This window comes from Penicillium chrysogenum (genome assembly GCF_028827035.1).
Source record: "Penicillium chrysogenum strain IBT 35668 chromosome Unknown utg000005l_segment0_segment0, whole genome shotgun sequence".
In the NCBI taxonomy this organism is placed as follows: Eukaryota; Fungi; Ascomycota; class Eurotiomycetes; order Eurotiales; family Aspergillaceae; genus Penicillium; species Penicillium chrysogenum.
Window position 1 is genome coordinate 1,014,193 of NW_026622753.1, and position 15,088 is coordinate 1,029,280.

The window sequence follows — 15,088 nt, forward strand, 5'->3', positions numbered from 1 at the left end:
CTCCTCTGGTAGGAGTAGTCTCCACATATATAATAGTAAAGGGCATCAACAAAGAAGATATAAAATGACACCAAAAGTGACACACGAAGGGACATCCAAACGACAACATTGAACCCATAAGACACAGATCCGTTGGCCAGTTGATGCTATACCCGATTAGGTGCCCGATCTCAGCCTCAAAATACACCACTTCATTGCTAACCTCAAACAGTTGCCCGCCTTTGTTTTTCCCCTTGAGATCATAGAATTGCCTAATTCTTCCAAAGTAATGATTCATATGTGACTCAGTGGTGGAAGTACCAGATGAATTTGCCGCTCCTAACTATTTAAATCGCTCCCCACCGCATATCATCTCCACATTTCAGCTCTCAACACCGAACTCTCAATGTCAAACCATCAACATTAAATTACCTTCTTTTTCTGCCTCATAAGGTGGAACCTCCCCTCACATTCTTCGAGTGCCAACATCATTATGGCAAACAGAGCTCTTCCACAGACTCTCAAGTCCATCACTGCTACGAAAATCAGTGAACTCTCCAAGCAACGCGTCCTATTTGATCGGCGCAAAACCGAAATTCTTGCAGTTGCCAACGCGGCGCCAGATCTGCGCACCCGTGCTCAGGCTTTGCTGGATGGAATCTCACGCCTGAAAGGATACAGTGAGGATTCGCTCGACAAAGATGACCTGGATCTAGATGCCGATTCCTCAGATGAGGAATCGGAGGACACACTCACTTCACGTGGAGTCGGTCGTCTGCAGCCAGAAGATCATACGAACATTCGTCGCTTTCTTTTACAAAGTCGCTACGACCATTCTGTTTCTCAGGCAGCCCTACAGGATCGTGTCACTCAACTCGAGAAGGAGTTGCGATATCTTGAGATAAAGCATGAGCACGGTGCCTTCTACAGCAAGTTGGTTACAGAGTGGTTGTCGGAGTTGGATGGAAGCATTACCCCCACTGCAGACACTAAGTCCGCTGACTCCGATCAAAGCTTCGAAAACGTTGGGCGGGCAGAAATGCACGAGCAACGCGCGACTTGGGAGTCCTTGGCTTTTACTCCTGCGACACATGTCAACGAAGACGCGATCCGGTCCTACCTCAATGATCTTTTCACCCAGACCAAACTTTCTCGACAGGCACTCAAGGATCTCCGAGTAAGTATCCAATCGTTTGAAACATACCTGTCCTCAAAGCGTGAATGGTTCAACGTGGACGAACTGGAATCGGTCTCCCGCGCACTGCTCAAGACCGATCTCCTCGGCCACGAAAAGACAGGCATTCTGAAAGAGTTGATGCGGAACAATGAGGTAGTCCAGGAGGTGGCAGATGTGCTCAACATGCGCATGGCCTCGCTCGATAGCTGGACCTGGACAGGAGACTCAGATGGTATTCCTGTTGAAATGCGCCGCCAGCTCAATGGTAAATACCGGGTCTTCATGGACGAAGACCTTCTCGACGCCCTTCTGCTCCAGTACATCGGGACAATGTGGGCTGTGAAGTTGCAGAAGACATTTGAGCGATTCCTAAATTCCAACGCCTGGAAGGTCCTGCATGAGGATATCCCAGAAGACCACAAGGAAATGCGCAAGTACTTCCTTGGCCCAGAAGCCAACTCGGGCTCTGGCAAGATCAACGAGATTCGGAAGAACACATACGCCGATGAATATTTCATGAGCCAACTACCCACCTCAAACGTCGAAGGTGCGTGCGAATATGATGACGAGGGGTCCGAATCAAAAAACGCCTTGGATACGAAGCACTCTCTTCTCCACCTCCTGATCACAGAATCTATCATCCATAAACATCAGCGGGGGGACTTTACTGCAATTCGGTCGGACTTTGAGTGGTTCGGCCCTTCAATGCCCCACGCCACCATGCTTACCGTGCTGAAGTTCTTTGGAGTCTCTGACCTATGGATCAAATTCTTCGTAGTGTTCCTGGAAGCTCCGCTCAAGTTTGCCCAAGATGGAGCCGAGGGCTCTGTTCAAACCCGCAAGCGTGGCATTCCAATGAGTCATACATTGGGTGATTGCCTTGGAGAATCCGTTCTCTTCTGTATGGACTATGCAGTCAACCAAGCTACCGACGGCGCCTTTCTATACCGGCTCCATGATGACTTCTGGTTCTGGGGCGCACAGAATACTTGCGTCAAGGCATGGCAGGCAATGGAGCAGTTCAGTCAGGTAATGGGGTTGAAGTTCAACACGGAGAAGACCGGAACTGTGCAGATGGGTCTGGGTTGCAGTCCACTGCAGTCGGCTCTTCCCACTGGTGATATCCGCTGGGGCTTCCTGGTTCTGGATGCGCAGCAAGAGAGATTCATCATTGACCAGGCCCAGGTCGACCAGCATATTGAAGAGCTTTCACGGCAGCTTTCGTCCTGCAAAAGTGTGTTCGCTTGGGTACAGGCATGGAACAGCTACTTTGGCCGCTTCTTTACGAACAACTTTGCAAAACCTGCCATTTGCTTCGGTCGGGACCATATCGACATGGCCATCTCCACCCTGAGCCGCATCGAGCGCACACTCTTCAACAAAACCGCAGATGACAAAACTCCGTCGGATCAAATCAATGGTGTCACCGACTATCTGCGTACTCTGATCGCAGATCGTTTCGATGTCCACAATCTGCCTGATGGATTCTTCTATTATCCCATTGAACTCGGTGGCCTGGGGCTTCTAAATCCCTTCATCAGACTGCTCGCAATGCGTGAAAATATCAAAGAGACCCCCCGGAAGCTCCTTCATAAGGCCTCGCTGAGGGATGAGGCAAAATACGAGGCGGCCAAAGAGAAATTCAAAAAGGACGGTCCTGATGCTAGCAGCCAGTTTTGGAGCGAATGGAGCGGCAAGTCCAAGTCATTCATGTCCCTGGAAGACTACACCCGGTATCCAGAGACGTTCAGTCCCTCTCTTGTGCGCGTGTACAAGCAGCTGACCCATGTACCGAGTGAGATGAACGTGGCTCTGACTGGGAGCTTTGACATGGAGAAAAAATACCTTCGTTCAGTGGCCTCTGCAGCCTCTATCCCTCATTTCTATGGGGAAATGACACCATACTGGAAATGGGTTGCGGAGTTATATCACGAAGGGATGGTTCGTACTTATGGTGGCCTCGCTGCTGTGAATCGAGAGTTTATACCCTTGGGTGTCGTGAAGACCCTGCAGGAGGGCAAATTCAGGTGGCAGAGCTGATCAAGGATTATCCATTTGAATCACCTGGTAGTCCTATGTCTCCATAGCTTATGACTGTTGAATGAAACCTACCAGATGTACTTGTGGTGCTCCTCGTAAAGTCCGTACTCTCATCTCCGCCTTCATATGTAACACTAGAAGAGCTCGTATAAGGGCTTCATCCAATATCGAGGATGGCCACATCACACCGTCAAAGGAAAACGATGCTTATAATTTGATGACTAGACAGAACTTTGACGGGCGGATCAACACCTGAATTCTCAGCCAGCCAGCGGTTGTTCATAAACGCAGGAGTGTGATGCCGGTTTCCTTGAGCATAGATTTTGAAGTATCCTTGGTAAGACATGCCACACTCCCCCGGAGTGGTGGTAGCGATATCTGACCGAGTTAGTTATTATGAGGGGATGATATTTTGGGTATTCCAAGACATACCAACGCCACATAGCTGGTTAGATGTTCGACTATTTGTTGAGGCTATATGCTACCAGAGGGATGAAGGAGCAAGAAAGATGTATGAATCCTCCGAAAATGACAAACCTGACAAACTAGGCAAACGCTCAGTCTACGCAGAGACAAACGCATACTCTACACGCATCGCATGTACGCATGCATGTCAACAATTGGACATGAGCAGCAAGAAAAAAGAAGGCAGTCAGACGCAGCAGATGCGATGCACTACTTGTTTATTTGAACATGTTCGGACCATTTCGAGTTCCGCACAAAGAAAATGGCTGCACAGCGTGATTTATCAGGTTGGTGCCTGCACTTAGACCAACGACCAATTACTGTAGTGCTCGGGCCGTAGGACTACCTGGTGACGTTCACTAGCTGCTTGTATGAAGATAACGAGACCTTACTCTACATTTAACGTGAAATTCTACTCTTCACTCCTAGCGGTGATATATCGTGTACAGCGCTCGCTGTTTTCAACCATCACTATGATGTACCGCATGTCTATTCGGGGAAGTGCTATCTTTATAGTCTTGTTTATAGGGTTCCTTAGTCTGGGTCGTGCCTGCTTTTAAGATGTACTTGACTCATTGGGATGATGACGCTCTTTCCATCGCCGAAACGGCATTCGGTCTGGCAACCATGGATGAAGCCCTAATTTTACCTCTATTAGGAAAAGTACACTTCGACGTTCTACTTAACTCGACGTCGGCTCTCAGGAAGGCTTAGTACTTTCGAATAACAGTCTATATATACGGCCCTTGAATCCATTTCCCTCCTTTTTATTTCTCACTTCTTCATCTACTTCCCCTGACTATTATATTATCCTGCCATCAGCTATCTATTCAATCCATTTCAAGTATACCTCAATTGGCCTTTACTATATAGTATATTGAATACTCGATTTACGCTGGGAAATTGATACACCACCAAAACCACCTCCAGCCCCGTCGAGGCCTTTTTACAAGACTTACCGAAGGCCATATACGACAACGCACGATGACTTCCGTGCAAACCTACTACGAACAGGCCGAGGTCTCCAACTGGCTCGATGCCATTTATGGGGACAACGGAAGCATTGACCCAAGGTAAGCATTGATATCTATGTCTCTTGCAATATATACTAACGTAATCTACAGGACGCTCGAAGTCCATCAAGTGATGACCACCGACCACGACACCCACAACGACACCTGCCACCATGACCAAACATCTCTGTCGGAACAAGAGCCATCTTCGCAGTTGCCTCGTTCCTCCTTCGACCTACAAGCCCTAGGTCCCTTAAAGCTGGAGCACGAACCGCCATTCCCGAGATTCCTTAGCATGGCAGGTCTTCGTGAGCTGTACAATCGGATCGGCCAACCTGACCGAATGCCGACATTGGCCGATTTCTGCAACGAAGAAGCAGATTCAGTTTCACTGACCACGACTGCCACTGACTCGGAGTACGAAAATTGCTTTCTCCCATTCTGTGGAGCTCTACCACAACCGTCTGGGGGATCCCCTGCGGCTACCTATACCGCCTCATCTCTGTCGGCGTCTGCATCAACCAACCACGAACCCCAGTGGTTGCCTCTCCTGGTTGCGCGAGTCGTATCGAGCAAAGCCCGCAAAGCATGTCAGGCTTTGAAGAAGAAGCTTGTGCGGTGATATTGCCGCCATCACCAACATAGACTCCATTAATTCCCACTACGCTTCCCAACGGAAGTGCGAGTCCCCTAGGCACTATAACATCTCTCACAACCATTCGCACAACTTGCTCGGTCACCGTACTTGAATCTCGCCAATCCCATTTACTAATCCCCGGGGGAATATATCTGTGGGAAGCTTATAAAGGTGTTCCGATTTCCTGAAATCTGACTGCAGTTAACTGCATACAACTTCCTCGATGCTAAGGTCGCCGCTTGAGGGGAGCCGACGAATGCGCAAAGTACGCCGCCATGGTCATAAAACAACGTTATGACCAGAGTCACACCCCAATCTTCTTCTCCACCGGTGACTACGTCTACCTACGTCTTGCTCAGGGAGCTGACCCAGGTTACGTGCTTCCCTCACGAAATATCACTCGCAAGCTCTCACAGCGCCACATCAAGTGTCGTGTTATCGAGCGAGTGGGACGTCTGGCCTACCGTCTCCAATTGCCACCAGAACTCGCCGGCGCCCACCCAGTGGTCTCGGTACAACACCTCGAGCGAGCGCCGGCCGAAGGCCATATGACCTCCACAGAACCACCATCAACACATGATCCCCGTTTCCCAGACGACACCGACCTACTCGAAGACGAAGAGGCTTATACTAGCTGCATCAAACTGCAGGCACTCAATGAGGTTAGGGAGAAACTGGCAAAGCCTTACGCGAGAACTCCTCACGTGGCACTGCGCGTCCCCACTGACGGCGTCCATGTCACCACCCTAATCTTCCGTACGCCATCTCCAGGCCTGCTTGCACTACTGCTTTCTTGAACAAGATCGATCTTGTGTTGAGAAGATTTAGAACCGCCCTCAGACTATGGATGTCATCAAGCGCCAATGGACATGAATAAATGAAGACTTGAAGTGAGAAGCGGAGGCCAAGCTAGAAATGGTCGCCGAAACACTGGACGATGGATGGACTTATGGAGAAAGGTACTTGATCTGCCTTGAACCGTGCACCCCATGCATGTTGTTGTTTGTTGTCGCTGTGCCGAATCAACCGTGCCAGTGAGATAACTGGGGTACTCTTTCCAACTGGGAGATTTATCCCAAAGGGTTTTAACCCAGTTGGTTTTAACGAGGCCCCAACTTATGTAAATATCGCCAGATTGTTTGGTTTGTCGCTGCGGTGGTGACTGCCCCTACAATCGTACACACCGTCGATGCGCTTAACGTTACCCTGGACACATACGAATCAGCGCGGGTTATTAACAGTGAGGAGATTGTGGACAATATCTGGTGATGGGGCCAGTTGGAACAGAACTACAGCTTGTGGTACGGCAATGAAGAGGACGTGGCTGTTAGTGTTGTTATCGTTGAAACGAAGGGAGCTGAATCTGCATCAACTGGGGTCTCTCAAACGCTTGGATATATGGGCTGTGTGCACAGGCGCCGAAAAGACCTCCAAAAAAAGATGCAACTGTGTATATGTCCTGCTTACCACCATTTACTATTCTGTGGGAATAAATACTTGTTTAATTCTTTCGATTTCAAGTTTGAAAACCTAGGAATAATCATACACTTGTAGATGAAGCGTCGTTGATGCATGTAGTGCCGATGGTGGAATGTATAGATCGAAGGCGGTCGGCCCACCTGCCCCTTGTTATCTCGGCAGAGTTGCCTCTCCACGATAAAGACACCGTGAACAACTGCGGCCACAGGGCATCATCAACAACACCTATTTCTCTTGAACCAATTCTTCCACAACAGCCAATATGGATCCCTTTTCTGCAGAGGGCGGTAAGCCTTCCATTCCTTTCTACAGGTCCGACCAGCGCTAATGCAGCTTCCCCGCAGAGCTCCTCAACATCCACAGCGCCTTCCACTCGGGCCAATACCAGAGTGTGATCGACTTCGACACCTCCGCGCTCTCCCCGGAGAACAAACTCCCGGCCCAAGTCCTCAGACTCCGCTCCCAGATTGCCCTTGGCCAATTCGACGAAAGCATCGCCGAGCCCTCCATCGAGGAGGACAGCCCCGACCTGTCGGCCGTCAGAGCCCTGGCCCTGCAGTCTGCCGGCAAGACAGACGCTGCCTTGCAGCTCGCACAAGAACTCGCAGAGAACTACCCCGAAAACAACACCGTGCAGGTCCTTGCTGCTACCGTGCTGCAGGCCCAGGACCACAGCGAGGAGGCGCTGGCGCTGCTGTCCAAGCACCAGGGTAACCTTGAGGCGTGAGTTACCGTGTCGCAAGTAAACTGTGATATACCGGAGGGCATTGAGCTGATAATCTGTCTTATTTTTAGTGTCTCCCTCATCGTCCAGATTCACCTCCAACAAAACCGGACCGATCTCGCCCTTAAGGAAGTTCAGGCTGCCAAGCGCTGGGGTCAGGATTCGCTACTCGTCAACGTTGCCGAGTCGTGGGTTGGCTTGAGAGTTGTATGTTGATGGCGGGACCTATAATCACATGCTCAATTGTGTATGAGTGCTGACTTTGATCTTTCTACAGGGCGGAGAGAAGTACCAGTCTGCGTTCTACGTCTACGAGGAGCTCGCCTCCGCACCCAGTACCTCCGCACCGCTAGCTATAGTCGGCCAAGCCATCGCTGAGATCCACCTCGGTCGTCTGCCCGAGGCTGAGGCCGCCCTCACCGCCGCTCTAGAGAAATACCCTACCGACGTGGAGTTGATTGCGAATAGCATTGTTTTGAATGTGTTGGCTGGCAAGCAGACCGAGGAACTGGAGTCGTATGTCATCCTGTCGCGGTCGCGTTCGAACGACGTACTGATTTTGTTGCTAACTTTTATCTCTCGTCTAGCCGGTTACAGCAGGCCCAGCCCTCGCACTCCCTTCTCACTGACATCCAGGAGAAGAGCGAGTTCTTCGACACAGCGGCGGCTAAGTTCTCTGCCAAGGTCTCCACGTAGAATAATCTATCCGCTGTTCCATATATTTGTTGTTTTGTTTAATCCGAGTCAGGGGAGCCTATCCTGCTTGTTTATGAACAGACATGACCTCTCAATCTTGCAACTGGTATTTGGATTTCCCACCTGTAATTGGTACGAGCATACATGTAGGAACATAAGATCTGTCTCTATCGAACCTGTCCTTCTGCTCCACAACAATGTGGCAGCGAATAAATCATAGCCGGGCGGCCAACCACTGCCGCAACTCGGAACCAGTCTGAGTCTCCTCCTTAACCATAGTATAAAACGGCGCATCATGCGACTCATCATACCCAACGACAAACGTAACCTCCTCAAAAACCGACTTAATCTTCTTCACAAACTCCTGAATAGGTGAAAGCAAGATCTCATCCCCACCAGCAAGAATCAAAATCCTCTCCGTCTTCGCACCATCCCACCACTCTGCCGGCGCGTTAAGCGGCTCATTCCAATTATCTGCCAGATTACCGGCGCGGTAAGAAGCAGACCACCTCGTCAAGACGTCCGGCGTAATAATATCCTTCCACAGATTATCCTTCATCGACGGCCATTCCGTACTGAAGTTAATCCAGGGCGCATACGCAAAGACGCCCGCCAAGGGCGCCGACAGCGCCAGTGGCTCGATCTCTGGGTGCGGGTGAGACAGGTGCAGCAGCGTCGCTGCGGTAAGGTTCCCGCCTGCGGAGTCCCCGCCGATAATCACATTGGCTGGTGAGCGGCCGGTCTTGTTGATGATGTAGCGCAGGGCTTCGACGGCTTGGCGGAGCTGGGTTGGGTATGCTGCGTGTGGGGTTAGCGTGTACCGCGGGAAGAACACGGCTAGATCGTGGCCGGTCTCATTCAGGGCTTGTAGTATATCGAGCCAGAATTCGAAGTAGGCTGGGATGGCGGGAATGGCAAAACCGCCGCCTGTTTCTTTATTAGTATTTTGTTTGTTATTTTTGCTTGTTATTCGTGGATATATGGGGGTTTGGATTAGGTTTTGGCTCTGCAGGTACCCGTGGACGGATTTCTCCATGTTACACGAGGTTGGAACGCACCGTGGTAGTAGACGATGACGTTCTTGGCATTCTTGTTTCCGATCCAGTGGCCCTCTGTGTTGTGAGGGAGGGTGACGCTCTCGGGTTGGAGACCGCGCTTTTTCATGGCACTTCCGTAGGCTGCTGAAGTTGGGAGACTGAGATACCTGTTCGACGATAGGTCAATGTCTTGCCCAGTTTGATTGTTGTATTATTGGGAGTCATGTGCAGAAGAATCGTCGAGAGAGAAGGACATACTGTGTCTGCCGATCCGATCTCCGATCAACGATTTTCCGAATCACAGCTGACAAGACATGGTGATCATAGCGCTTGGGGCTGGCTTTACCCCGGAAAACGCCAGTAATGGCAGCATAAACCATGCTGGCGTACATTGACAGGTGCAGGAATGGGATATCTGCTTTTTCCCAAAACCCAAGCTGGGGGACATCTTGGTTGGATGACATGGTTATGATTTCGAGTGATTGAAGCTCTTGGGGTATGGGAAAGTGAGCTGAGCCGAGCGTCGGCTTTATAGCTTCTCCCCCGCTCTATCGATTCCCTCGGCTGTGGGGCCTGCAGGACCCGAACCCGATGGGCGCTGATTGGCTTTGCTCCGATCTACAGGGGTTCCATCCATGGATAGACGGATGTCTCCAAGGTATCATCTTAGGGCCAGGTTTGGCGTGCCGACGGCACTTCCTTAGAGATTTTGTCTGTGAGCTTGATCGGTTATGGGATTGGGATCCGAGTTACCTTCTGCATATAAAAAGGAAACCAGGTAAGAGTTGCATAAGAGTTTAACAAACCTCAGGAACAGACCTCGGGAACCACATCAAGGTTGGACAGATGCCGAAGATATTATGAGCATATATTTTACGATTAGTAAAACTGGTGTACGCACGCAACGTTCAAAATAGCAACGGGTCCCCAGCCTTTGCATACTTCGCCGCCAGGGTACGGGTGCAGCAGACAGCCCGAGGCGCTGCGCAAAGGAGGAGAATTTAGTCACATTTCGTCGAGGCTGCTAGAGACCCTGCTACAGATTCCCCAATTAGGACACTCAGAAGCTTCACGGCCTCGGGAAGGAATCGATCTTGATCCCCTCTCGGAGTGCCTGCGAGATGGGGACCGGACGGCCACGCCGCTATATGTGGACTTGTCCCGATACAGTCAGCAGTAACATTAGTCAAATACGAATTCTATACAATTTCCAGGTTCAAGGCTGAAGTACCCGAAGATGACGTTCGCCCTAAGAACTAAAATCTGACATCCTTGGCAACTTCCTCTTTGTCAATTAGGCAACTTCTAATTTATCGTCGGTTCAGGCTGATCGACCCCAATCTTCCCCTCCGCATGGACCCTCTTTACGGACCTCCTTTGATATCTCATCTCATCAGCTGAAGAAATGGGGACCAAGTTCGACGTGACTCCGGAAAAGCAGGCCAGCGTGCCTCGCTTCGTTTACAATTAGCTCACCGTCAAGCCTGTCACGGTCCAGGGAGCCAGCCTTGCAGGCAAGACTGCCTTGGTGACTCGATTCAACACGGGGGTGGGCCGGGAAACCAGCCGACAGCTCCTCGACCTGGGACTGAGCAAGCTCATTCTTGCCGTCCGCAGTGAGGAGAGAGGTCAGACGGCGAAGAAGAAGTTATCCGCTGGCCAGAATCTGTCCAACGTTAGCATCGAGGTCTGGGAACTTGACCGGTCCGACTATGACTCTGTCGTCGCCTTTGCAGAGCGCACCAAGAGCCTCTCCCGGTTAAATATCGTCGTGCTGAACATCGGCATCGCCAACGCGACCCGTGTCTTTAACCCCAAAACGGGCCATGATGAGATGATCTAGGTCAATTATCTCTCGACAGCCCTGCTGGCAATTCTACTGCTTCCGGTGGTTAAGGAAAAGCGCGCCGGGCAAGGGGGTCCGAGTCGATTACGATTGCCTCGTCGGAGGTCTCTGCGTGGACAGCCTTCAAGGAGAAGGAAAGATTTCCGTTGCTGGCATCGCTCGATAAGAAGATCGCCAAGCTAGACCCCCTGGATCGGATGATAATCTCCAAGCTGCTGGGACAGTTCTTCCTGTCGTATCTGGCCTCTGTTGTCCCGCCTTCTGTGGGCGTAATAAATGCCGCGTCGCCAGGCTCTGTTCACGATTCCGAGTTCAACCGTGAGCATGATAAGTCTTTCTCTGGAGCGGTCGCGAAAGTCATGATCGCCAGCTGGCTAACACCGCTGCGGTTAGAGCCCGAATGATCACCGATGCAGCCGTCAAACATGGCGAGGAGACGCAGACCTCCCGAGGTCGGAAGATCGGAGGACTTAGTCAGCGACTTCTGGTCCCACCTGGGCAACCTTACGTTCCAAGGCTGCCGACCCACTTGCCTGCGATGTCACGTAGAGGCCAGGTCGCGTGCTTGCAAACATAAAGTTGTTTACGCCGAGATCACCATGCACCTAGATCACAAGATCCCCTGGAATACAGTATCATCTCACTTTGCCTTCATAAAGGGCAACCCATGCATACGCGAAAGGGATTTCATCATTCATGATCGCTTAGCTGATCGTCAATCCCCCGAGTTCAACCATTTCACGCGGGCTCTTATTTCGACCATTGAGGAGTTCTCAACCACAGAGCGAGCCAAATACCCACGTCCTGACGCTCTACCAACATGTGGCCCTCTATATGACTCGTCTATTCTACCCACCATCGAAGAGAGGTACCACCTTGGACCGCACGAGACCAACTCCGCGGTATCAAATCCACTATGTGAGGAGTTTCGGGATATCGAATACTGGATCAACGAAGCTCCCTACAGCACCTCCACTGCGTACCTAGCCGATGCAGTAAAAATGCTCATTATATCGAATGAGATGCTCGCTCTGTTACGTCTGGCCAACCATAAGGATATTCCATTAGCAGATTTAAACAATCTAGGCTGGGGTCATAGCTTCGGTGTGACACATGTTGCTGACGTGGCTCTGGAAATTTATATGCTATTGAATATCGCTGCTTCTGTCAAAGCCAATGCAAAACCAGGATCTGTGAATGGTACGGGTTGTCTGACGGACACCGAGCCATTCGAGAGGTTTATTGGTTGGGGATTGGCTGATTTTGACTATCCAGCTCAAAATATACCACATCGGTTGTTTTGGAATGCGAAGGGCGTTCCTAGTAGCTTTGGGATCCCGTCGTGGGACCCATTGAGTCTTGGAAATGATGAGGAGAGGAGGGAGATGAAGGACTATCTGAAGATGTGCTTTGAGTTGTTGTATCGATATGATCTCTTGATGAGGGAGATGGGGAGGGATCCTGAGTGGAAGGGGAGGATCCTCGGGATGCTGCGCCAGTGGGGGGCAACGTCTGTTACCATGGACGAGACAGGGTTCTGCTTCGTTTGATCTATATCGTCATCTTGTGTGCACTGGGTTTGAATATGTAAAATGCTAACCGGCGTGCTAAATACACACCTGGTCAGATAATCGGTCTATTAACGAAGAGATTTGGAAACATTCAAATGTTTTGATATAATGGCTGTGACACGACTCATATACTTCATATGAATATGTTGCGTTTACGTTGAAGCTACGTATATTTAGAACAGAATACGATGTTGGCCGTCTCAGAAGCCATCCCCCTAGCGAATAATAAGGCTTATAAAGAACTTCCTACTGGATGTCGAGGGCCGAACTTTTCCTACTCTCAGTACTTGTACTCGCGCCAGCGAATATATATTATTCCAACTAACTAAGGGTACTCGTCAGGCTAGGAACCTGATTCATTGCCCTGGAGTTGGCTTCGTCTCCCAATCTCATAGTGCTCGAGCCATTTAGTCCAACAATAGTTCTATTGGATCACAATTTGAGACGTGTCGAGCATATTTGCCCATCATATTATTGTCTATGGGGTCCGAGCCTGCTCCAAGGTAAACTGCAGTTGTGAAGATTCGTATATAAGGGGGCAGATTCCGGTCCTTATGGTCCTTAGCATCTTCTTCTCTCACAAGAGCATTACTCCCTGACCGACTGAGAAGCTTAAAGAACCTACCTTTCTTTCCCTTCGAACCTTTCTACTATCTTTATCCCATTCTCACCAACCCAGCAAAATGGAGGCCATCGGAATGCCATCTGTGGATAAACACATAGGGGATGGTCTGAAAGAGCTCAAAGCGTCCTCGCCTGATGCTTTCAAGCTCTTCGCATTTTTTTCAGTTTTTGGCACATCACGTCTCAGTCTGTTGTTTCTCATCGCTGCTATTCAACGCAAACGATATGTCTCGGGATACCAATTTCCATGGAACCGTCGATGCGTTTTACCCAACGGGATGTTCGATCATCCCAGTTGGCGAAAGATATCTACAGTCTTGAAAGAACATAAGCTTTTCAAGTGCGAGGACATACCAGGTTCATACATTCAAAGGGTTTCGATTGAACCAGAAGTCTGCGAATCGACTCAAAAGCTACTCGACGAATCCGAGCGGGAAAGGCTGGTTGTGTTGGCTGCGGATGGGTTACAGTTTCTTATATCGTATCTTTCGTTGACGAAACCCTCTGCTACGATGACATTTATTCCTAACATGGAATGCCTGTGGGAGAATGTCCGTCAGGTTAATCATATGACCGATGGCTCTCCCAACTTCTCGCTGGCGACGCTTCGGATGTTTCTATCACATTTCCGCCTCAACGAGAAGACAATGGACCTTGCCTGGAATGTCCAAAACCACATGCGGCAGAGATGGTCTGAACACATATGTAAATACGCCGACGAGGACCAGAAGACTGGCAAGATTACTCCCGAAGAAATGGATGCCATAGAAATCAAGGCCAGTCAGTATAAGGCGGAAGCAAGGTACGACAAGAGCATTGAGGTATTCAATGAAGTCTTGGGACAAGCTCTCCATTCGGAACAGCCTCCCCATCCGACACGGTTGAGTACAGCTCGAGATGAGTTCTACTCTATCGCGTTGAGAGAGGCACAGGGATTCTTGCATTCGGAATTGGAACTTTCTGATCCTTACAGTGAACCGATAAATAAATACACGCTGTCGTTCTCGTTGGCTTACGTGGGACATCTCCACAGGAAGCTAGGGAACCATACTGAAGCCGACTCACTTTCCGAACGTCACCCGGACATATTTCGGGGTTATGACAGGCGCACTTGGATTGCTTCACATAGGGACGAAATACTGCCGGGGCTTCAGCCACAGCTGGAGGTTGACAGATTCTACCTTACTGCATTACATCATGCCTGTTGGTATCCAGGTGACCAATGTTTTGAAATTTGACTGAGACACCCATCATGCTACTTATCTGAGAGCGCTTCTCGACGCCACTTGGTACGCTTTTGCTATTCTTCCGTCTTTTGTATGCTACTTTTACACCCCATTGAAAAACACTCTTTTGAAAATGATAACCTATGATAAATCACTCTTTTGGCAACTAATTTGGTATGAAATGCTACGTATGCTTGATCTATATATGTAAATACTCGGTCCGTTCGCTAGGGAAATCATCTTTTTTTTTCATCAGTCGTGTTTGATCCATAAAAATGCGGAAATGTGTCGGATACCTAGATAGACTAAAATGTGGACAGTCTTGATCCTTTGGACTGTACAAAAGAGTGATGGACTGCCATAACACAGACCTTGGTTAGAGTGTAGGCGCTTACCTGCTCCTTGGTCTTCAACCCACTATCTTTCTCCAGGAGCCTATTATATTATTAGTCCCAAACAATCTAAGGGAGTCTCACGTTGCAAGTGGTATCTTCGCTAACCGCCCAGGGGTCTCTACTCCGTGAAACAGTACCTATATATGTTCTAACCGTTGGTGCTAAAGAGCTGAGTTGTG

General features: G+C 49.8%; 8 protein-coding genes across 8 annotated transcripts; 7 read left to right on the forward strand and 1 right to left on the reverse strand.

The window, feature by feature from the left end:
* Positions 1–472: 472 nt before the first annotated feature.
* On the forward strand, positions 473–3,196 carry N7489_008775 (uncharacterized protein; the record flags this gene model as incomplete). Its single annotated transcript, XM_056714525.1, has 1 exon — positions 473–3,196. The coding sequence occupies one exon, from the start codon at positions 473–475 to the stop codon at positions 3,194–3,196; it is 2,724 nt and encodes a 907-aa protein (XP_056562147.1).
* Positions 3,197–4,645: 1,449 nt separating this feature from the next.
* On the forward strand, positions 4,646–5,296 carry N7489_008776 (uncharacterized protein; the record flags this gene model as incomplete). The annotated part of the gene is made up of 2 exons (XM_056714526.1): positions 4,646–4,734; positions 4,786–5,296. The coding sequence occupies 2 exons, from the start codon at positions 4,646–4,648 to the stop codon at positions 5,294–5,296; spliced, it is 600 nt and encodes a 199-aa protein (XP_056562148.1).
* Positions 5,297–5,586: 290 nt separating this feature from the next.
* N7489_008777 (uncharacterized protein) lies at positions 5,587–6,108 on the forward strand (the record flags this gene model as incomplete). Its single annotated transcript, XM_056714527.1, has 1 exon — positions 5,587–6,108. One exon carries the CDS (start codon positions 5,587–5,589, stop codon positions 6,106–6,108), a length of 522 nt encoding a protein of 173 aa, XP_056562149.1.
* Positions 6,109–7,052: 944 nt separating this feature from the next.
* N7489_008778 (putative Coatomer subunit epsilon) lies at positions 7,053–8,210 on the forward strand (the record flags this gene model as incomplete). The annotated part of the gene is made up of 5 exons (XM_056714528.1): positions 7,053–7,077; positions 7,135–7,513; positions 7,586–7,721; positions 7,792–8,030; positions 8,102–8,210. 5 exons carry the CDS (start codon positions 7,053–7,055, stop codon positions 8,208–8,210), a joined length of 888 nt encoding a protein of 295 aa, XP_056562150.1.
* A 214-nt stretch (positions 8,211–8,424) lies between these two features.
* Positions 8,425–9,711, reverse strand: N7489_008779 (putative 6-hexanolactone hydrolase; the record flags this gene model as incomplete). Its single annotated transcript, XM_056714529.1, has 3 exons — positions 8,425–9,137; positions 9,269–9,414; positions 9,506–9,711. 3 exons carry the CDS (start codon positions 9,709–9,711, stop codon positions 8,425–8,427), a joined length of 1,065 nt encoding a protein of 354 aa, XP_056562151.1.
* A 941-nt stretch (positions 9,712–10,652) lies between these two features.
* On the forward strand, positions 10,653–11,090 carry N7489_008780 (uncharacterized protein; the record flags this gene model as incomplete). Its single annotated transcript, XM_056714530.1, has 2 exons — positions 10,653–10,670; positions 10,719–11,090. The coding sequence occupies 2 exons, from the start codon at positions 10,653–10,655 to the stop codon at positions 11,088–11,090; spliced, it is 390 nt and encodes a 129-aa protein (XP_056562152.1).
* A 428-nt stretch (positions 11,091–11,518) lies between these two features.
* N7489_008781 (uncharacterized protein) lies at positions 11,519–12,643 on the forward strand (the record flags this gene model as incomplete). The annotated part of the gene is made up of 1 exon (XM_056714531.1): positions 11,519–12,643. The coding sequence occupies one exon, from the start codon at positions 11,519–11,521 to the stop codon at positions 12,641–12,643; it is 1,125 nt and encodes a 374-aa protein (XP_056562153.1).
* Positions 12,644–13,347: 704 nt separating this feature from the next.
* N7489_008782 (uncharacterized protein) lies at positions 13,348–14,526 on the forward strand (the record flags this gene model as incomplete). Its single annotated transcript, XM_056714532.1, has 1 exon — positions 13,348–14,526. One exon carries the CDS (start codon positions 13,348–13,350, stop codon positions 14,524–14,526), a length of 1,179 nt encoding a protein of 392 aa, XP_056562154.1.
* Positions 14,527–15,088: the final 562 nt, after the last annotated feature.